Here is a 24476-nt window from a genome sequence, read left to right on the forward strand (position 1 = left end):
ACTTACCATTTCTTATTGATTGAACACGCAATGAGGAATAATAGGAACTATAATTTCGAATAAAAATATTATAGCATTCAATATATTGCGTATACAAAATTGTTAGGACTTTGTTCGGAATAAGCGGCAGGTATATTAGATATATTTTACTAACACCCGTTATCTAGATATTTCCCAATACCTACTGAATATAATTTATAACTATCAGAGTGCATACATTATATATATAAATATTGTATTATAATTTGTGCGTGCCATATGATAAACGTACACCAGATTTAGTAAAAAAAAATTTTTATAGATTATACGTATATTTATTGTTAAAATAAATATATTCTATAACTTAAAAATGTATCGGGGTCAAATGACAATTGAACTGAGCAACAACAACTGCCTCAAAACAACATGTCGACGTCAAATATCGCTTTTGCATATTATCTTAAAATTATAACATCAGCTTGGTTAGTATTCGAAGAATTAGAAAGAATTCAATTAAGTAAAATGTTACTAACTGAACTCCCTGTGTAATGTTTCAAATGTTTCAAAAATGATAGGGAACAATATTAAACGTGTAGATTAATTTTATGACTTGTAAAAGTTTTCATCAAACATTGAATAAGCACAACACATTTTTCTTCACATAAAATACTTTATTTATATTATATATTTTTGCTATTACGATAATAATATACATACTCTGTATATTCAAATTACATAATTGTTATTGTCACTGTAAAAATAAAATAGGAATTTATTTCTATGAAGAAAATTATTATTATTGTTATTATTATATATTTAATGATCTTGATTGGAACATACATCGTTCAATCATAACATAAAAAAAAATGTAATGATCAAGGCCGAATTCAGTGGAGGGTTGAGTGGGCTGCAGCAATTCGGGGCTCTCACAATTTTATGATGTTTAAATTAGGATACAGGAAAAATATTATGATAACATTACTTATATACCTACTAGTTACACTCGATTTGATTGTTTTTATAATTATTTATTATTAAATAAGTAGTTAATTGTTCCTACCTATTACTAAATATGATAACAAGTGTTATTTAAACAGTAAAAAAATATATTTCCTTGTGTATGCTGTATAAGGGGCCCCCACAATGCATTCCGCCCAGTGTACACTACATACCTAAATCCGCCCCTGGTAATGATCATTAAAAGACATCCCGAATCAGACTCATTTTACAAATCGATATATGAAAACAAATTATAGAAACGAATTATTTCAAAGACATCAAACAATTACATTATAATAATCAATGATTTAATAAAGGATAGGGAGATACCCAATTTTTACAACCTTCGAATTTATAGGTATTATTTTAAAAATAGTAAGATTTTTAGTTATGAAATTATATATTTTGAGTAAGATACTACTCTTAACTACTCTGTAAATCCAAACATTATTACAATTTAAACTTTTAAAATAATTTATGATATCTTTAATGTAATTAAATATAATATCTAAATGTATTAGACTATTAATTTATTTTTACTTTTTTATTATACAATTTTAGAAATTTAAGTAATCGAATATGTACAATTCGATTTGAATGTTTATTGTATCTTGGTACCAATATTTATGGTTTTTAACGTATTTTAAATATTTTATTAGATCAAAATAAAGTGTTTTAATATTTTATAAATAATCTACATGTTTTAAATTTTTCCTAAAAATTGTTATTATTGTATGTTTAAATTTAGTCCGCGCATTCCATGCTCTTTTTATCAGTCTGTGCCTGGGTATATAATATTACACGTCAATTACTAATATGATTATTATTTTAACTAATTTGAAAATGTAATACAATATCAATACAAAAAAATCTTTAATGAACGAATTATGAATTATAAATTTTCAAAACTAAGAACAGGCCTCAGACTTTGGTCCGGCGGTGAAAATGGTGAAATGTCTGTTAGCAAAAAAATGTTCTATACTGACTATACTTGATTTGTAACCTCTCTTACAGTCTCTTAATAGACAGTTTGTTCTGTCCTGTATCCAGTTTTAATATAAATTTTTATTGGCAGTTCTTCAACTGTATGTTTTGCAGATAGCCAGATAGATTTTCTATTTGTTTAATTTGTAAAAATAATAATATTAAATTAAAATGATTGTATGTGTATAATATATATTATATATTATTATATCGTAACTTTTAAATGTTTTTATATTAACTTGTTACTAAAAGTATCTATTGCTAAAGCTATTCATTGGGAATATACATTTTATGTAGTGCTTTTTCGTCACACGTTTTGCAAATGGCCTTATTTGTTTTATATCATTAGTACCAGTGCTCGATTTGGAAAAAAACTAGAAGAGGGACTCAGTAGATGTTGGATGAACGAGCGTTCCATACAAATTTTACTGTCACATTACCGTGCGGGACAAAGCCCCCCACACCCTTTTTAGCTACCCATAATACTAAAAATTCATTAAACTTATTATATTAAAATATTTTAAAATAAAGAAACACTTATTTGTTATATCATCCAATGACATTATAATATCACAGATATATGTTTATACTTCTGTGGGCATATAATCAACCATATAAACCAAGTAAAAATTCAACTTAGTTTTTATGGTCGAAGGGCATAATACTTTCTTATCATTACATTTTACGGTAAAGAATTTTGCAATTAATTTTTTAATTTTTTTTCATAGCCAATACAAATGTACAAATATTATGGCTATAGGTTATAGGTATATTTTGCATCAAAAAAACTGATGATTTACAAATTCACTTTAGTAAATGTTGCATTCTTAGCGTTCCATTTTAAATAAATAGAAAGGGTATGCTAAAAAAAAATTAAAAACCCATTTCCACTCTCAATTTAAAGATTGTTCTCTTTATCATAAATATTACTTTAAATTACTAGTATTATTAAATATACAAATTATTTAATAAACATTTTATAACTGATGATATTAAAAATCGAAACTGGTTTTAAACTTTTGCACACTTTATATTATAAAAAACCATACAAGAAATATTATTATTTTGAAATTACCTCAAAACAATGTTATTTTGATTTATTATTAACTGTTATAATTTTTATATGATTATATGAACCTTACTTTTATAAAATAATTTATTTTTCTTTCTATTATAGATAAGTTATTTAAAATGTTATGTTGAGTTATTGAATTAGATGATATACATTTGTAATTATCGTACCTTATTTGTGATTACATGTATTTATTTGTAATTGTTTGATTATGTTAGTATTTGATAATATTCGTTGCACCACCTGTTGTTAATAATAATTAATACATACATACATAATGATTATTGATTATACTAATATACGAATGCAGACATGCAATTATGCTAATACTTACTATAGTCAATAATCATACATACCTCACTATGTTTTAAAAAGTTTTCTGTAGAATTGATTTTCTCGTATTGTTTATATTTTAAAATTATTGATGCTTCGCATCCAATTTATTATAAATAAAGGACACTACGTTGTAACATATATAGTTAAAGTTAAACAGTGTTATGTCAATCCGTGTAATAGTAATAATTTTACCTTTTTTTGGTAATTATATACAATATATTTAGTATATTATGTGTTTTGTTTTTAAACAACAATTTAATTATAATTTATAATACAAGGTCTATGTATTTTATGAATATATATTAAACATAGCAAACGACCGTCATCACTCGTCGTCGGAGACGATTAATAGTTGTAATGATTGTAACAAAGGAAAAATAATAAGTAAAAAATAGTTCCGTTTATGTGATTTTCATAAAACACCTCAATACTTCCAGTTCAAAGTGTGATAAACAAAATTGTATTTTCGGTAGCGATTTGAAATAAATGTGAAGTTTATCGATAAATTGTAAACTGCTAATGTAGAAGCATAAGTGATCAAAATGTTTATTCTATAAACATAAAGCATTCATATTGAGTAAAAGGTTTGTACTTGAATATTTGTTTCCTTTGAGTAGGTAGTTATTTCATGTCCTATTACATTTTTTGATTGAAATAATAGCATACTGTAACATATTTTACTCGAATAAGTGTTCATATAAGTAAACAATAAGTGTAAAAATATATTTTACAACACTGGTTGGTACTATGTTCAATGTTGATCATTGCTACACAAATATGCTTTCTGTGACCAATATTTTGGAATTAGGTGATTAAAATTTAAAATAAAATAATTAAGGTTGTAAAAAAAAAAAAAATAAACATCAGTACGATAATAATTATTATAATATTTTTACATATAATAATTAGCGAAAAAACCGCTTTGTAAATTATGTCAGTCTAAAATACATTATAAAAATCTAATTTATTAAAAAATATATATTATCTTAAATGTACATAGATAAGTATATAATATATATACTTAAAAAAATAAGAATCAATTAATTACAATCTATAATAATAGCCATTAATGTTATTTTTCAAAATAAAAATATAACGAACTCGTATCACAATAATAATTTCATAAGGTTAATTCGATTTAAGTATCTCCAAAGGTAAAAAAAAAAAAAAACAAAAAAAAATTAAACTAGAGATCTATCTCAACAACAATTATTTTTATTTTACTAACCAATTTACGTCTATTGATACAATTTATAATAGTAGAAATAGTAAAATAAATATAGTACTTATTGAGCAATACAATTCCAAATGGTTCATCTACACCGTATGTTACATATACAAAATATTATTGAAAAATGTATTCAGCGAAGGAATGTTAAAACGGCTGAGGTTATGGATGCTTGGTTCATAAAGACAAGATTAAAAAAAAGAAACTTTTGTGTTTGATGTCCTGTTATTTGGTTTTAATTTTAAAAAATAATGGCCATGAGTTTGAAATCAAATAAAATTTGTTCGCACTCAACTTATAACATTGTACAGAGTGTAAGTTAAATGTTTAACATCAAAAGTATATATATATATTAAAAAAAAAAAATACAAAGAATATTTTTCTTTATATTTGTTATTTGTTCCGAGCGTTACTTTAAAGTCAATATAAACCATTTTTTTTGCCAAATGCATTGTGAATTTCACGCATATTCGTGTGAAATAATATAATTTTGATTGACACTAAAATACATATGATAGTATGACATAATTTGAAAACCGACCCGCGCCGTACTCGGACCGGTTGGAAACCTAAACACCTACGTTGGTAATATTATTATTATTATTTTGATTTTAAACGTCGGATTCCATTAATAAGAGTTTACAATATTAATAAAACCAAATACGATTATTATAAAACGACAATAAAAATACTGAGTGGGCATTATCCATCCAAATTCTAAACCAATAACGCAAACAATTGTAGTTTAATGACGTGATATAGAATATTGGATTTGAGTTGTCTTATTTGTTACACGGTTTAAGAGTTTACCGAAGCAAACACGTAATATTGATGTAATAATATAAACAATGATTGGTCGTTACTCGCGAGTGAGTGAGGTGGAAAAAACTTTTAACTACCCGACGCACGACAACCAATGGTCACCGTCGTCGTTGTTGTTTTTGTTGTTGTTGTTGTTGTTGCAGTTGTCGTATAGTCCGTTTTTGGTGTGGGTTGACCATAAAACCCGTGACAGAAACGAACTTAATGCTGATTGAAACGGAGGAAATCACGTCATGTGATGTATGATGTCGGACACGCTTGTAGACACGCCGATTACGAACGCGAATATGGCGATGAGGATAATCAGCAAGTTGCGTAGGCAGAATAGACCGAACCGCAAGTTTCCTTCGTCCTTGTAGACGTCGGAGAATGTCAAAAAACTGACGATCGCTGGTAACGCGATGCCCACAGAAGACAAACAGAACGCGCCGATCAGCGAGATTAAGTGCTCCAAGTTTGGTATGGCAATGGCGAAGAAAACTGTAAGAAGGAAAAAACAAAAATAAAATTTGATTAATTCAAGTCTTGTTAATGCAACGAGAGTTACAGTTGCGGAGAGGCATGTGGCTGTATGATCGCATTCAACCATTCATCGACTATCTCGAAACAGTTAAAACCTCCCACACGAAACCGGGTAATTTACTTTCAATCAATGGGGATTACTTACATGTGATGATCACTATGGATGTTCGTAGTGCATACTCCCAGCAGATCCTGTGCTCATTCTTTTCCATCTTTTGTTCCATGCCCTTCCAGAGGATGTCAAATGCGACGTAGTTGGACAGAGCGTAAGTAAAGTAAATAGAAATTGACAGAAGGAGTTTCACGACTTGAGAGAGCCTGTAAGTATAATTACGATCAATTAATTACGTTGATCTTTAATCAGGTTGATATTTTGATATATCATACAGCATATTTATTATGCATAAAATATAAGGAAAATTTAATTGGCTATTTAATTATACGTTTACATTCAATGCATAAAAAATGAAGTCACTCGCGTTCACTAACTGTTTTTTAAAAAGAAAAATATCCATATAGAAACTCATAAAAGAAATTAAAACGTTCATAATATAGTCGTTCATTAAAATAATTATTCTATAAATGTTTAGTAATAGTAAACATACTATTTACCTATTTATACTCTGGTTATAAATAATTTAAAAAAGTTGTTTTTTGTTTATGAAATAATTAAATCTTATATAATTACAATTTAGATAATCTATTTTATATTAATTTTATAAAATTACATACCCTTTTTATGTTACGTTATATATATATATCTCCAATATTATCATAAATCATTGTAAGAGTATTGGTATTCAGTGCTCACTAGTTGGGCCAGTTGGAGTACCAAATTTATTGAAGACAATTTAAAACATTTAATAAGGTGTATACAATTTACTTGGAAATATTTCTATAAGGTTAGTTATACTTAGAAATTTAAACTCTATAAAATCAAAATTTTCTCTTCTATACATTAATTATCAATCCTTATTACAGTTATCAATTTTAATATAAAATTAATTTGTCATATAAATTGTATTATAACATAAGTGTTAACATGCATAATAAAATAATATAAGAATCAGATTTAGTAGCCTGCATTAGACGTATATACTGTAGATACCACGTATTTTTAAAATTCTATAAATATTTTAAAAAAAATCTTAAATATTGTATAATAATGAATTTTCCGATAGGTACCTACCATAATGAAAATAAAATATTAATTTAATAACTTGATAATAATATTAAAAATACATGTTTATAGAATAAAATTAATTTTATTTGGACCATCTAAAAATTCTAAAAATGGTTTAAGTTCCTTACAAATACGGATTATATATTCACGTTCCATTTGATATAAGTGAGTGACGTTCACGTGTCGTTCGTAAAATATGAACGTGAATGTATATTCTTTTTAAACACAATATATACATACGTAATATAGTGTTAAACATATTAAATAAGTATATAATGCTCTTATACATAAAACTATGCAACGTTATATAAAAAACAAAACGCTACTTATACTATGTATCTAATGTCTATATACTTACACTTCGGTCTGGGGCATGTCGAGTGTTATGCTACCGGTGGTATTTTCGCCGTACTTCAGATAGCCGAGTAATCCGACAACTGTGTACAAAACAGAGATGGGCAACATGGAAGCATTAAGCACGCCAAACACACTGCCAAATTTCTTGGGGTTCTTCATTTCGTTTTCGAGCGGCAAGACCTGTACGAAAAACCGAATAAATGCAATGTTCAATATTATGGATTACTTAATCTGATTTTATGACGGGTTCAATTTAAAAAAATGAAAGATAGTATTAAATATAATTTTATTAAGTAAGTTAACATTGAAATTTTAAGTTATTTTGATGATTATTATTCTTGATTAACCAAGAAGCAGATACGATTTTACGAAGAAAATTAACTAGAAGGCCTAACTATTCTTAGGTTATTGGTAGAGCCAAATATCTGATAATTGTAGAATCACAGTTCTCTGTTAATAGTTTTATTTATTACCAGTTTGTCGCTGGTAGATAATTTGGATTAGACTATTAATTTAAAAATAATTATCAACAGTTTTGTTGAAAAATTATTCTGTCTGCTTAATACACATTATAAATGAATATAGTTATTAGTTGGTAATTACATGTGTAAATAATTAATAAAATATATAATACTAAATAACTAAATATAGAAATATTTATTGATTTGGTTTTATTTAAAACGGCGATGCATACAGCGCGATTAAAAAATCATTTGACTAGATAAGTTAACTAACACCAACCTATGCAGGTTTTAAGTATTAGTGTAATATTATATTATAGTGTTGAGATATGTACTTACCATACCGATGGCTTCCATGGCAAAAAGTACAGTACCGAAGAACAATGGTATACTGTTGACGGTACCGACTGGTTCGCGGCCGACGAATGACGGCGCTTCCCGGAAAATGTAGTAGAAAATCAATGTAAAACTCACGATGGTCATGCAAGTTGCAATTGAGGAGAACGGCGCCAGGAGTTTAAGATTCCTTACCCAAGAGATCAATATCAGTGGGATCAACAGGTACACCATATACATTCGCACGTCTGTGTTGCCGCCGAGATAGGCATCGCCGACCTGTAACATTTTACAAAATACTGTGAATACCCATCCCAAAAGACCACATTTGAGTGCCACTCTTGCTTACCGCTTTGAGATTGCTAGCAATAAACACCACGTAAATACAACTGGAACCGATTTGGTACAGGACTAGGAACATGTTTGTCATCATTCTGAAAAGCAACAACGAATGTGTTAAAATAGGGGTTGTTAATTTAACGGACGACAATTAATATGTAATATAATTAGAACAATTATATTTTGGTCGGGGTTTTACCTGGCGTAAGGAGCCAATATCCTAGTGAACTTAGGACCCTCTTCGAAAGCCGCCGCCACGGTACCCGGGTACGTGAGACTGGGCACTTTCCTTTTGATGCACAGCTCGTGCGACGCGGTGATCTATTCCAAACAAATAATAACGGTTGTATTATTAAGTTGTATTGCATGTGGGCAAAACGAACCGTTTCTCGGCACGTCTATTATATTTCACACTTACCAGCAGATGTATTGTGTATGTACACAGTATTCCGATGATGATTGTACCCAACGTACCAACCACGTAACCGGCGTTTTTGAAGGCACTGGGCATGGCTAGAATTCCCGTTCCCAGACTAGCCTTTAGGAGATGTATCAGGGTGTCAAAATATCTATATAATAGATGGACAGAATATTATAATAATATTAATTACGATCTTTTGCTATGTTATGATAAATATGTATTATTATTGTACTCACGTTGTGGGGTGTTTTACGTCGCGGTGTTGGTATGGGTTGTAGTAATTCTGTTTCTCATTCAGCTGTGCGGCGGTGTCACCTTTTGTATTGATGACGACACACTTGTTGAGACTGTCCATGTTGATGCTGTAACATCGCAAAAAAAAAAAAAAATGAAATAGTATATTGTGTGGAAAGGGCGGGAAGTGAGCCACACATACTATTTTTTGTCACGCCCCTGCGTTCTTGGAAAAGGTTATACAGGGATCTATGCAATAATAGACTATTATAAAGACCGTGGTATACATTTTAGTTTCTGGTTGGGATACGTGCCCGGCACTTTTGGAGATTTCCTCTTTTCCGCCCGCAGGACGGAAAAAGGTTGCTTTCCGGCGCTTCAACCGTGGTTGAAAACCAAACTTTCGGTGCAGGCGTGACAAAATAATATATTTATAACAATAATAATCTAATAATACATTAGTCATGTATCGTGTGTATGGACAATCTCACTATTTGTATAATCGATTGCACACTTGAAAAATATACAAATATATACACAAATAAAATCATCGACTCTTAAAGGTGCTGTGCACTTGATAAATCGTCACGATTCGAACGTATAAGTGAACGTTCATTGAGTATACAAGTGTGCCACAAATTTAAATTGTTTGGAATTCAGTTTGGTTTAATTTTAAATTCTCTTATAATATTATATATTTATATATTTATAGAAATCAGCACTCGAATCTTGTACGAACTATAACTTAGTGTACGACGAACAACGAAGATATTTTATCGTATTATATTATTACTCGTTTGTTCAGTGCGAAGCACGTGATGTTTAAACTCGAATAAGATAAATAAACTTTATATTACGACTCATAGTAGAATCCACAGCATTAATTATTTATAATAAAATACAGTATTGAGATTTATGTCATTCCGATGAATGAAAGCGATTTACCATTAAATGTTTAATTTTTTACGGATCAATGAATTGTGTTATATATTTATGTATATTATGCAATATGTGTACTACTGTATATAATCCAGTTAATATACGCAACCAAAATGATGACGCTATTGATTGGTGGCATGATGAATTATAACATATTATAATATGTAAGATGAAGTTAATATGAACGTTTTAATTAAATTATAAAAAAAAAAAAAACATAACGTATCAGTTACGATTTAACGATAAGAATAAAAATCTAAATGATAAGAAACAAAAGAAAAACATTAATCAAATAATCTATCTGTAATGTATACGTGGCCATACATAAAAGATTATTAGGTATCAGATCATTTAATGATTATTCATAACCAACCGAAAAAAAAACCACCCAACTAAAATTATCAAATATTAATAGGTCAAGACCGTATGTTCGTATATTCTTAAAGAAACAACAAGCTACCGGTGTATATAATATAGACTATCGTAAATTAATAGTTTTCAATGATTTAAATTATGTTGGCTCGTATGTACCTACGTATAATATATTATCTATACTGTACATTATGCGCAATTATATATTATGCAGGTTATTTTAGATTGTTTTAATTATGGTAAATTAATAAACATTTAACTCTAAGAGGACTACACAAATTTATTTTTATTTAATAATATTATAGTACATTAGTACATAGCCGACTACTTGACAATCGACTTGATGGACACACACACTGTACATTCATATAATCACATCGATGAATAAATAATAATTGGCAACATATAGGTTTATAATATTCCCATTGGTATATTACGATATTTAGTATTTACACCGGAACAAATATATATTATATTGACATTCGGTTACAGATATAATAAATGAAATATAATATACGAATTATGAATTAACGTAGTCGTACACAAGTGTTATGCAATTTTTGAAAGACTGCAGTCTTAAGTCAAAATGTTGACTGAATTTAATAAAAACGAGTTAATAAACTAGAATAGTTATTATTACGATAGGCATCATTATGTATGAGTTCAGGAGTCTTTTTTTTTAATTTTGAACAAATATCACGGATGTATATAATGGATGATTTGCCGATTTATATGCGCATCATATATGCGAAGGCAGTGTCATTTTTTGAACTGTGATATACTATTGCTAGTGTAAACCATGAAAGTAAAAACAAAGTTTGTTCGTCATTGGTCGGAAGGTTTTTCATGAAAAAATTAATCATCTGAACTTTGAAACCGGCAGTTTAATAGAGTTGATTTAATACCTATATACACTATACACTATACAGTTCCCCACACCACTGCCGATCTAATAGGTATACATAATATAGAGTGGCACAACACTTTGCCCAAAAACGTTCGTTATTACGTCTGACTAACGTCTCGGATTCGACTCAACAGCAGATAAGCGTTTTTCATAACCGGATATATAATAAAAAAAATAAAAATGATAAAACATAAAATCTTCATTGAATTGACGAGTTACATTTGCCGGTGATCAAAGACGATGCAATGTCTAAACATGATATTTACAGTGAAATATTGTTGTTGTACACCCTATATATACATATATATATATATATGCATATTTATAATGTGGGTATAGTTCAGATTATATGCAAAAAAAAAACACTTCAATTTAAACCTAATCTTTATAATACAAGTCCAGAATATAATATACTCACCAAGTGTTTCCGTTGACGGGTTTTCCGTTGATGTCCAACTCAGATCTCAGCATCCCTTGGTTATCGTAACCGTCCACCGCTGCCATTTGCTGTAACGATAAGACAGACGGTCATTGGTTATTAATTATTAGACATATTATTACTAAAAAACTGTATGGCAGTATAAAAAAAAGAAAATTTGTCATTGCACGCGCTTATTTTCCGTTCTCCTCGCTACCCCCTTCCAGTGATATAACGAATAGGCACATCAATGTTATAATAATATATGGTACAGCGATGATAACCTCGGTGCACCGGCAGCTGTTTATCGAACGGAGACCTGTCGGGCATTGAACGATAGCTGCAGCTGTGGCAGTTAACGAGTAAGTACGTATTATGTGATGTAAGTACACATTGATATACAGAATAATTTTCGTCGTTTAGTCTATAATAATTAAAGTGCGTGAATTATTTGTACGAGCAGTATAGCTATATTGTGATCTCTAGGCGCCTTATTTAGTGCACGGGCGATACCTACAGTACTTTTTACGACGACTCGACGTGCACCAGCTGTAGTTGTAACTCGAGCCGCGCATATTGTGCGTGACAGTGAGTATGCGCGCGCGCGAAGTATTTTTATTTCGTTATATGACAAAATATAGCTACGCCCCGGTTCGTCTTCGTGACGTATTTGATTTTCTGCGCTTTTTATAGGTGCCAAAAATCATATCTGCCACAGATATTATAATCCAACACTAATATAATTGGGCAAGATTATATGTCGGTCGGCCGGCAAAACGTCCAGAAGTCACGGCATATAATAATGTAATAGACAAAATAAGAAGCCGAATTAGATATACTATAGATATTATTTGACGACATGAATTCCGATCTCGCGTATGAAATATGACCGTTAACTTATAATAACTTATAAGCTCGAGAGTGGTTAGTGCGCATTAGTCAAAGGAAAAAAACGCATTCAAATATCCCGCATATTATATACCTGTTATTGTAAGGTGTTTTCCGAAACGCCCTAAATTTCGTCAGAATCAATTATTTTTAGTAATATTAAAGTTATATTAACGGGTTATTTTTTCTGTATACAAGACACGTTGAAAGTGTCAAAAATTAGTCAAAAAAAAAATACGTATAAAACGTAAATTGTCATGGTTAATGGCACGCGAATATATTATTATTATTGTGGACTACTGTTTGTGGTTTTAGAACCTAATATACGGTTTAATATAGTAACCGCTACCCAAGTGTCGAGTGTACTTTATCGAAAATTATAATTTATAATGCGTGTACATACAGGTGTCGGTTGCGGATCAGGCGTGGGTATAATAAACGACACTCATAAATAATGTTTCTGAATTATGATAATATTATTGCGGTTATGAAAACGTAAAAATGTATTTATGAATGTTTTTTCTCTGTTCGAAGAACAATGGGTTCTTGGCCATTTCCGTTTCATTCGCTGGTGTGTATTTTAATTTTGTTTTAATGCCACGAGAGCTAAAACAGAATTATATAGGTATCTATATTGTATCGGGCGACGGATAATAGCTAATAATATGAGAATAAAAAGTTCTAAAATTTAAAAGCTCTAAAAATGTACTAATACATTTATAGATAAACTTAGATAATTTTGATTTATTTTTTTAATAATAATATTGGATTGTTATTGCATGGTTTTAGTGGTTTTATATTGGAAATTATAATAAGTTTATTTCAAATTTAAGTCCTAGAAATAATATTTACGTGTTTATACGCTGTAGTTCGATTACATACGACTTGTCACACTATACAGAGGTTGTAATTTGAAAACGTTAAACGGCAATAATTATTTGGTCGTCGCAAAATCGTAACAACAATGATGTTTGCGTACATGTATTTAGTTAAATAATTACACGACAGGTTCAACGCGTGCCAATAATGTTTATAAAAATAATATGATATCTAATAGTTCATCGACTTTCTTCGCACAATATTAAACTGGAACGCGTAGTGTATAACTATGATACATCTCTTAAGTTCGACATGTTGGCGGGATAGGAAAAATGCATAAGCATCCCTTTACTATTATGGATGATTAAATAGCATTGGTTTTCATGCGTATATAGGTGACGTTCGTGGGGAAGGGGTCATGGAGTATTCGAGTATGGATATAACATGTGAAGTTGGAGGGTAATAATTGTTTGTGTTTATATAATATTATTTTAACCCGTTGACCTCTTTTGTATGTCTTCCTCCGCGAGTAGTATACCTAGTCATAAGCAATACTGTTTCATGATTATCGAGATTCAATATTTACAGAAATCTTTGCACCGCAGACAGACGAATTAAATATAAACAAAAGAAACGTATTTCTATAGCATTATTCGCGTTTAACTGTTTTATAATATTATCCGATCAAGGTCGTTTGCATTTTTATTATTATCATTTTTTTTTTTTTTTTTTTTTGGCACGTATCGCGACGACCGCGGAGTAAAGGACGCTGCTGCAGAAGCACAATAATATTATAAACCTTCAATATAAACGCGACCTCTAAATACCTACTAATAAATAATTGCCGTCAAGCAGCTATAAAAACTTTTAGAAAAAATCATAAAAACGAACAAGTGCGATTCGAAAATTGTAAGGCCGGTTAGGTTCGGACACAATTTTTCTCCACTTAATCTCTGTGTCTTGTACTCTCGTGTTCTACTGACCACCCGTCGAATTGAACCTCGACATGAGTTCGGTGTCATTGTAATAATATTTTATTATTCATGCAGTACGCATAGTTGTGAAGAAACTCACTTGTTTGGAGACGTGTTGTTCTGGTTTCGTAGTGGAAGGATAATTATTGAAGTTCCGCGTCATGCTGTCTGTCATTTCTACTGTCTTGAGCTGCGTGTATGCACACTAAAAACAGAAAATCAGACATATGTCGTTAATTAGTTGAATTTTATAATACCTATTATTAATAAAAATTTTATAAAAAAAAAAATTCAATTTCCATACATTTTTACAAGCGTACGCGAGTCGTAAAGGGAGAGAGAGAGACGAATCAAATTTATAGACGGCGAAGATTTTAAAATTTAACTTTTGGAGAATGGGTCGACAGTTTCACGCGGGTGATGCAGTCCTTTAGGACGAGCTGCAGCAGTGACCACTGTGAAGATGTCCGCGTGCGGCGGAGCGTTCTGTACGACTGCCGAACGGAGTTGAGGCGAAAACGGCGCGCGTCCGACAATCGTAATTCGATAAAGGCCGACGATCTTATCGCACTGAAACACGATACGAGTACATGTGCGTATTGCCCTGGTGCCCCACCTAATACACATACCTCGTTACCGGTCACAAAATTAAAATACTGATGATGAGAACCTATATGGTTAGTTTAAGCCTAAGTACGTTTAACTCTTCGCGTCATAGGCTTTTTGTACGGTCACTGGTCATCGTTATCTGGGGGCGTATACCTAATTATTAGAGATTGAATTTAGTGATTGAATTCGAATTCATCACATCACCCACCCCGCAACAGAGTCCAATGTATCATTTTGGTATATACAGCGTTGTTATAGGTAAGTTAGGTATAAACTTTGAAATGAATGAATAACTCCTGTAAACTCGGTTTGCATTTTGTACAAATATTAGATAAAGACGATAAAGTATATAAATTAATGATTAATGTTAATTTGTGCGCGAAATTCGAACGTAATTAATAATAACGTTATCCATTTTATTACTACCGCGGATATTTCTCATAAATATTTGCGATTGTTTGTAGGTAAAACAAATATATAATGATAAAATAACGCGTACATAGGCTGTTAGCGGAGTTCCGTGAAATCCAATAATCGATGGAAAATATAAAATAACCGAAAAATACTACCACCAACTTTCATCGCCAGCAAAAAATTCTAGTTTACAATTTGTTTCCATACATTTATAGACAATGAGACGACGACGACGATTAACGATGAAAATGATTAAAGTGATGATAATAATAATACCATTTAGGCATTAAATAAAAAGTCACGACTATTTATTCTAGTTTGTCACGCTCAGCTATCAATATTCAAAGAATATAACTTTTTATTTATTTTAATTTTCTTACAAAGAAATAGGTGGGCTTCACTGAGAAAACGTTTTGAGCATTCACAAAACTTTACATAATAATATATTATATATTCTGTGTGATTAAAATTGTCATCCACTTTTGCAAGTTGTAGTTTCATATATGCAGTAAGTTAATTAGTACAGTATTTATAAGTTATAAGTACCTATTATAACGTATTTGATGGTAACTGATATTGTGTAGTGTGGACGGAGGACTTTTAAGGTATCAAAATAATTATCAATATAGCAATTAAATAGTATTATATAATTCCAGGAAATTAAAATGACGGCGGTAAACAAAATTTAAGACCATGATCATAAAACGTATATTTTTGTTTTTAACAAGAAATTACGGATATTTCAGAGAGGTAACGAAACAATATGCAACCACAATGTATTTGGTTGATTGACGCCGTTTAATATGTATTATACCTCGTAATATACACTACAGTACTATATTTACACAGATTACGTTATTGATGAGTTATCTAGAAAATAATTGTAGTACACCATGTGTATGGCCTAAATTAAATGATTGCGGTAAAATTTCGATCGAATGAACCGTTTGAAAAAACACATACAAGGTCCGCAACAATAGCAGATGGATTTGCTACGCGTTTTCTGATGTTTTCCGACCGGTCTGAACCTTGGCTGATTCGCGCGATCGAATCCAACCGATTAAGTCGTCGGAAAAAATCTTTTTTTTTTTTATAATTTCTTAACTATAATAGATGACAGTATTATAATCGTTTCGTAATCGTAGTAGAAACCTCACGGTCCGCACGATTCGCGCGCGTGCGGTTAACCCGACGTCAGCCTTTAGCATTTCCCCAGTAACCGCGACGGTTTTCTCACGTCGTAACGACTGAACGATAACTACTGATAAAGCTGCTATAATAATAAAACGGGATACACGTTTATGTTTATTTTGTACGAAGTACATAATTAATATACTGCATAGTATCTGGGTAGGTTTACTTAGTACGCGTTTTTTTATATATTTTTTTTCGGAAGACCTTGACGTCCATAATCGTAAATGATCTTAGACTAGGAAAAGAAAAACGTTAATAAAAAACTTTGTTATATAATACATTGTACCTGCAGCCAGGTAGAACCAGCAAATTAAAATTATTATAATTTTATTTATTTTAATATAAATTGTCAAAAAAAAAAATTATGTTTAGAATAGACAGTGGGGGCTTTACATGGTTTCAAAGAAATTGCCCGTTTGCAGGGTTTTTGTAAGACATGACGTCGATAAAAAGTGTAAAAAAGCAAACGTGGGCGTGTCGTGGAAAAAGATCAGAGAAATTCCAGTGAAACGTTCGGTTTGTTTAGTTTATTATTTCCTATTTCACGCTGTCGCCGCAAAATATCAAAACATCTGTACGCTTAAAAAACCATTCCGTCTGTCGTAAAGTTTAAATGTGAAAGAAGCGTATCGATCTGTGGTATGACATAAACGCGTTCCTTTACCGCACGAATATAATACTGATAGCAGCGGGTAGAGTGGTATTCAAAACAGCACTGCTCTAATGATTTACGACGTGCACATTTCGCGAGCAATTATAAATTATTTTCGATGAAATAATTGATCCCATTGCATACAGAGAATATGTTAAACGAATGTCTATTTTTGCAATGCAAAAAATAGATTGCCGTGACTGTTGCGCAATAGTATACCTGCCTACTTACCTACCTCCACTAACCTGCGGTTCTTGAAGTGCCTGTATTTGCTGTATTAATGTATTGTATACAATTCGCGATATGATAAGAAATGACTTTTGAATATTTTTAATCACTCAAATTTGTATTAATAAACCTCAAGGTTAGTGGTCGGAATATATAAATTATTGTGCGTGTACATTATTTAAATTTAATTATAGCAATAACTTTCCATCACTCTGCAACGGGGCGGTTACTGCATAATATGAGCTATTAATATTTTACAAACATGATTATTTAATCTAATAAATAATTATCAGATGATCATTAAATCGAAATTTGCGAATAAACATCAGCGCTAAGTATATATAATATTATATTTGTAGTTGCCAACTATAGCCAGAAAAATTAGCAACAAGATATTATGTGCCTTTAAAGTCTCGTTCGTCATATTATTTTATAAATAATAATATGGGGATAAGTTAAATTAAAATAATATATATTATCAGTTAATATACATCTTGTCCAATGATAATGATATAAAAAAATAGATTAAAAACAACAGCACTAGGGGATAAAAAACATTATTTTTTGAAAAATAAACACGACGGGCAATGACACCACCGCGAGCTCGTGACCTCCAAAATACAGTGAAGAACTTCTAAACGGGACCTCGGGGATTACGTCAACTCACTACTTTGTTTTTTGGTAATAATAAAATTCATACGAATAGGTTTATGTGTCGTTTATTATAATTGTATCCATTTTTATCGACCTTCGCGCTGCATAACCCGGCGGTGCGTTTTTAGCGAACGCTGTAGTAGTGAGATGATAGTATTATATTTTATACGCGTGTAATGATAATAATAATATTGAATACCGTAATGTGGAATCAGTGTTTGATGTGTTAAGGCAGCGGTTTTTTTTTTTTCGCACAGAAATAAAATACGTCTGGACCGGATCCAACCCACGCACGCCACCACCGCCGCGATATCAACGCGTGCACAGTTTAATAAATAGTATTATAATATTATTATAATCGTTGTGTTCCGCGAGATAACACCACACAGTGCCGACCGTACATGAGCGCTGAGTGGCGTGAAAATGGTACAAAAACCTATTGATTAAGCTAAAAAGTAAAAAAAAAAAAAAGAAAAAACGTAAAAAAAAATTTAACAAATCCTCGATTACACACTGCACCACGTCAGAAAGTGTTCGACAATGACGATATTTGTGCAGTATTTTTTTATTTTTTTAGATTCCTCTACCTAGAGATTGTTTCGGGGCGTTAAAAGTATTTCGCGGTTCGTCCTCTTGAGTTCTCGGAAATTGAATCACAGTCATTTTTATAATAATATTTTACATAACGTTTTAAAGTGTTTGTCGTCGACAATTATTTTTTTCTATTAATGTTCTTTGGAAATTTTATGTTTATGGAAATTTGAATAGTGAATTTATATAACTCAAATTATGATTATTGCGATTTCGATGCATATTTAGTATACACATACACATTGTATCATATGATTATTTTTATTTTGTGAACGAGCGCATTAGTGAATAAATCGCCATCACGTTTGCGACGAATTTGCAATATTGTGTCGATTGCGTGATCTAACTACGATCATCAGACTAGCTAATTGTAGAGTACCAATGTAAGCCTCCACTATTCGCGAGCGATAAAATATGAGTACTCATAAGTACTTGACACGGATTAGTTTTGTTTAAAACTTTAAGGATTTAAATTAGCTTCGGATATAGAGACTAGAGAATTAAAAATAGTCATAAAAAAATTAAAAAAATAATCATTGATTATTCGTGCGGCGTCACCGCAATACCACCAACCGCTTTTTAGTATATTATAATAATCGCAATAAGTTCTTGCGATTTAATCGCGTTAATCAGCAGTAATAAATAATTATTGAAATATCTTTGACTATTATAAAACAAGAATGTCGTAAAATGATGAATATATTATAAATCGTTTCGTTCACTATACTAACGTCACACTCGAATCAGTTTTAAAATACGTACATTATAACAAATTTGCATTCAGTAGTTCTGATTTTATAACTAGCTAAAATATTGGTGAGTTTTAATTTATCATCAAATAAAAAGGTAAGAAAACTATCGGGTTTCTCTTGTTGGTTTTTTAAAATTTAAATTTTCATAATATTCGAATTTTAAAGTTTGATAATAGTCCAATTCGCTTTAATATTTAAGATAAAACAAAATCGGAAATGATGAAAGTAAATTTTGGCATGTTAATAGCGTTAGTATATAAGACCGAAGCAACACAATATAATATGACGTCCACTTAATAATAAATAATAATCATGAAAGTATAACAATTTTAAACTTAAATCAATGTCAACGTTCACTACATGACATAAAAGTAAAATATTTTATGCAGGTCAATTAAGTATATTATATGAATGTACTTATATTCTGAGTGATAAATCACTTTATTTGAAAATGTATTATATGTATAGGTGGTACCTGTGCTCGTTTATGAACCTCGTGTGACAATAAAAGTAAATAACAGTTGCACGAAACTTGTTCAGAAACAAACGTATAAAGTTTAAAGAGACATTGACAACCGACTACGACACTTGAGTATTATGATACGAAATTATTTTAATTAAAATATGTACATTGTATGGCGTACAACTATGCCGCAGTATAAATCCTCAAATTACTCATTAAAATCAAATGCATTTTATATAACGTAATTGATATAAAATATTGAATGTATAATTATTAAAAAATACAAATTCATGTTGTTTGTATTTACTATTTAAAAACAATTTTAAAAGTACGAGTATTTTATCCATTCTTGTGTGCATTACACAAACGGAAGACGACAATTTTCATACTTTATTATTTTGTCGACGTTTTTGTATTTTTTTTCCAGATGATAAAAGTAGGTCCACGAACTTGTTTTCTGTCTCGTCGTAATATACAGCGTAAACATCATGCGCCTGTTCTATCGTTGACCACCGGATCTACGAGCAGATCTATGCAGTCATATTTATATCTAGGTACTGATTCCGACGTGTATATACAATTGTTCGTTAATGTATATGTTGTGTTTAGTAATCGTTCGCCGCAAACGACTGTTAAATGTTATTCATGCACACTGTGCTACCTATACGCAGTCAGAAATGGTATAAGAAATTATAGGATTGAAATTAATACAAATTATTATCAAAGATTATAATGTTTTATCTATGGTAAATTTATCACGTTGTATGTATCAAAATCGAGTATGAGAGGGTGTTACTACGCAACAACGGAAATCGAAATGGCCATTTTGTATGGCACGTTAGACAGCTGCAGCAGCGCTTTTATATCTGCAGTCAGGAATTTATTTTATTGCAGATATAAACTCGCATGTCATTGTGCGTGACGAAAATTTAGACAATTTTTTTATCACCCCACTTAACTATTGTTTTGAAAACACGATCGACCTTGAACGGGGCATGCAATAAATTATAGACGGTGAGAGGAATATTATTATAATAAGTAATACATATATATTAGTAAGTACGTGCGATGTAATAATATTATTAAGACACGACCGGTTTGTAAACTACATAAAATACCTACCGTATACTCGATCATAATATTATTATTTATTTTTTACAGTGATATACATATAAATATCATCACAAACTCACAAATGTGATTTCGCGCGAGTTTTGAGCGATTGTAGGGGTGAAGGACTGCCGCAAGAATACACGAATGTAGCATTCATTGAGACTTTGCCCAAAGTGTGCATTGCACGGTCCGTTGCACTCAGTACGACTTTTGAAATTTCTGTGAAAAAAGTGTCCCCGCTACGGTGATCACCGAAAGGGGGCACCGTTGGCGAGAGGGGGTAAGCAGAAAGCACTTTCACCTAGAACGACGGCTCGTCACGAAGCGGAGGTCAAACTTGCCTTGACGGTATCTGTGTGCAGTACAGGTATACAGCTGTGACTAAAGGTATAAGAGGCGTAATGGCGGGGACACGACTTGTGTGTGGAAAGTCGTTGTATCCATCCGTAGTTCGATTTTGTATTTTTTTTTTCAAAAATATTTTCGAACCGCTTTTGCGAAAGTTTTGATTGGCATTGCGTAAAATTTGATATAATTATAAGACGGCGTTAAAATTCGGCCAGTGTGGGATATTAGTGACAAAAACGAGTTTTGTTTTACTTTTACGTGTTGACTAGTTTAATTGTTGTCATTGGTCCGCTACTGTCGCGAACGATTAGTTAATGACGGATTTCATAGTTTATATTGACTTAATAGTTGCATTTGCGACGATGACAAGTGTTATATTTGTTTGGTAATCTCCCGATTTTCCGACAGGCTTAATAGTTAGGTATACGTACTATTACGGCTTACGTGACTTGTTTCGTGAATATATTACTAAACCAGGCGAGTTGGTGAGTAGGCTTATCGGTTGGGTATTAAAGATGTACGTGAGTGTGCAGGTTTAAACTCACAGGACCCACAATCGACAACCGAAATGTGTGTGCGTGTGAACGTGGGCGCATGTGTGCGTAAGTGGTTATATTGGGTTATTATGTATGGACACGGCGCGGCGACCGAAAAACCGGTTAGGAAAACTTCTAATGGATTTTGGAAAGCAAATAAAAACGTCGACGGAACGCCATTATAATAATATAATATAATATTACATTAATATAAACATTGTAAATTATAATGAACGGGCTTAGGAGAATTCCTAATATTGTTTTATCTTCATGTTATATTATTATACATAGTACTAGTAATATGAGGTCGATTTTGTAAGAAGGGTTTGGCTGCAGAATAGATTTTGGTTTTTATGTCCAATTGGTGATTAAACGAAATAAATATTCAAGTGCAGGTGCGTTTTGAATCACGCCCATCGTCACCGTAGAATATAGAAGTATTTAAAACGATGATCAGTCCAAACCTAACCGATATTGAAGCGTGAAAAGGTGTACCTATCATAGCAATAATGATGTAATTGCGTCGATAACGTGTACGATGTCAAAAATGTGAAACAACGTCGAATTTGTTTAGCTATACGATACAAAGCGTTTTATTTGCGTAATATTGCCGGTACGAGCTTTGATGCCGCCGATTTTTGTATGGAAAAAAGCAATGTGAAAAACCCAAGTGCACCGACATAATAATATACCACGTGTGGACTTTGATCAGTGAAATTCCAGATTAACTGTGTTCCCGGTTTCGTCGGGCATCTCGATCGGATGAATCATCCTGGGTTATTTTCATATGCGATCCGACCTACATGCGCTCCCCGCCAACGAATATAATGTACGGATAGTAACAGCGTACGTTCTTCTGTTCGATGCGGCTTACACGGAACGAAATTTCAAAAAAATAATAGTACTTCTATTGTCCCTTGTTTCTTAGTAAAAAGGACGTGTTTCAACACGTTCTTTTGTTAACGTCCGTAGGGGGTGGTCTGACCTTGGAAATTAGGGTTCGATAATATGTACCGAACAGACCGACCTCCCTCCACAAATTTCAGAAAAAGAACCCATTCATCTTATTCCCCCCGTTGCTGTATAGTTGAATGGCGGGAATTTAGCCCGTTGACAATAAAGTATTATTCATAGCAGACAGAATTGCGTTATCACGCATTTAATCTTCTACACAAAGGTATTAATACAAGGTTCATAAATTTATCGTTATCACTGACGTAAAAATCGCGATTTGCGGCCAAACGATGTTCATGAAACTCGTGAACAAAACTTGTTCAAGCACAATTTATAAATTGATATTATAAGTATAGAGATTATATACACACGGAGATACGGTAAATTAATCGGGCAATGTTTATATAGAATGATTTATGGTCCAAAATGCTCTCCCGGAGCGCTCTTTTCGAAACACGGATTTTTGATAGTGTTTCGTATCGTACATTCAAGGATTACGCAACAGTTGTTTATAAATAGACTTTGCGAGACGGTGACTGCGACGACGTCATGATTACATTATACGAGTGCATAGCATAAAAAAAAAGGTTATGATGGTCTGTAGAAAAATGTGTCGAAAATATGTTATAATTGTCCTCGCCGTAACGTGCGCGTTGAAGCGCCGTGCTAAAAATACACATCGTAAGTCGAAAGTCACCCCCCAGGCCAATCATCGATCTATACGTTCTATTTTGCTATCACGGAGTTTGACAATAATAATGCTAATAATAGGTAACAAAAATCGATTGTATATACTCACATCTTCTGTGCATATGTTTCCGTGGTACGGAATTGGAATGTATTACTCGTCGCGGAGACCGAACTCACTGGTTATTGACTGGTGGTGATGTTGACAATATACTGCGGATGACTTTAAAATCGATTGTTGACGATTGCACTAAACGATCTCAGGTACGTGATTCGAAATTGGAAAAAAAATAAATGAATTGAATACTTTTACACCGACAAACAACTACTGTTGGTGTGATTACGGTGATTAAGTGGTTGTACGCGGGACGACGGGACGAATATTTGAACCGGCGGCGGGCGTACGATAAACTGAACGCGGTGCTCGCCGGCCGGCCGTATATATATAAGCCGCGGCGGCGCGTGATCTGTTTCCCTTTCCACCGTAACGAACGGAACGCAGCGCCGCTACCGACCCGCCGCCGCGGGGTTGTTCGTGCTGCGGCGGTAGAGTCGAGGGGAGTCTTATGTTTCGTGGTGGGAGGGGGTTTGTGGGGAGTCGTACGGTGGCGGGGTGGTGGTAGTGGTCGAGTGGTCGAGTGGACGAGTTTTTCGTCCACAGCGCCTGCACGTGGTCTAATCATCGAGATTT

The 24476-nt window shown here is 32.0% G+C and overlaps 1 protein-coding gene across 2 annotated transcripts; it reads right to left on the bottom strand.

The window, feature by feature from the left end:
* Positions 1 to 4551: 4551 nt before the first annotated feature.
* LOC113551693 (proton-coupled amino acid transporter-like protein CG1139) lies at positions 4552 to 24191 on the bottom strand. Of its 2 annotated transcripts, none has more exons than XM_026954089.1 (11): positions 23898 to 24191; positions 14691 to 14795; positions 11910 to 11998; positions 9276 to 9401; positions 9037 to 9187; positions 8818 to 8939; positions 8629 to 8713; positions 8283 to 8558; positions 7484 to 7662; positions 6088 to 6260; positions 4552 to 5900 (listed from the first exon to the last, which is right to left on the bottom strand). In XM_026954089.1, exons 2-11 carry the CDS (start codon positions 14763 to 14765, stop codon positions 5647 to 5649), a joined length of 1530 nt encoding a protein of 509 aa, XP_026809890.1. In that variant the 5' UTR covers positions 14766 to 14795; positions 23898 to 24191; the 3' UTR covers positions 4552 to 5646. The 2 variants fall into 2 exon arrangements, with proteins under 2 accessions (XP_026809890.1, XP_026809891.1); XM_026954090.1 differs by lacking the exon at positions 23898 to 24191 and adding an exon at positions 14895 to 15091.
* Between the last annotated feature and the right edge of the window lie 285 nt (positions 24192 to 24476).

Source organism: Rhopalosiphum maidis, chromosome 2 (assembly GCF_003676215.2).
Source record: "Rhopalosiphum maidis isolate BTI-1 chromosome 2, ASM367621v3, whole genome shotgun sequence".
In the NCBI taxonomy this organism is placed as follows: Eukaryota; Metazoa; Arthropoda; class Insecta; order Hemiptera; family Aphididae; genus Rhopalosiphum; species Rhopalosiphum maidis.

Excerpts from the sequence above, each read along its gene's own strand:
- LOC113551693 (XM_026954089.1), bottom strand. The coding sequence starts at position 14,765 with ATGACAGACAGCATGACGCGGAACTTCAATAATTATCCTTCCACTACG. Across the intron at positions 11,999-14,690 it reads AACAACACGTCTCCAAACAA|CAAATGGCAGCGGTGGACGG; the intron begins GTGAGTTTCTTC and ends TTATCGTTACAG. Across the intron at positions 5,901-6,087 it reads ATCCATAGTGATCATCACAT|TTTTCTTCGCCATTGCCATA; the intron begins GTAAGTAATCCC and ends TCCTTCTTACAG.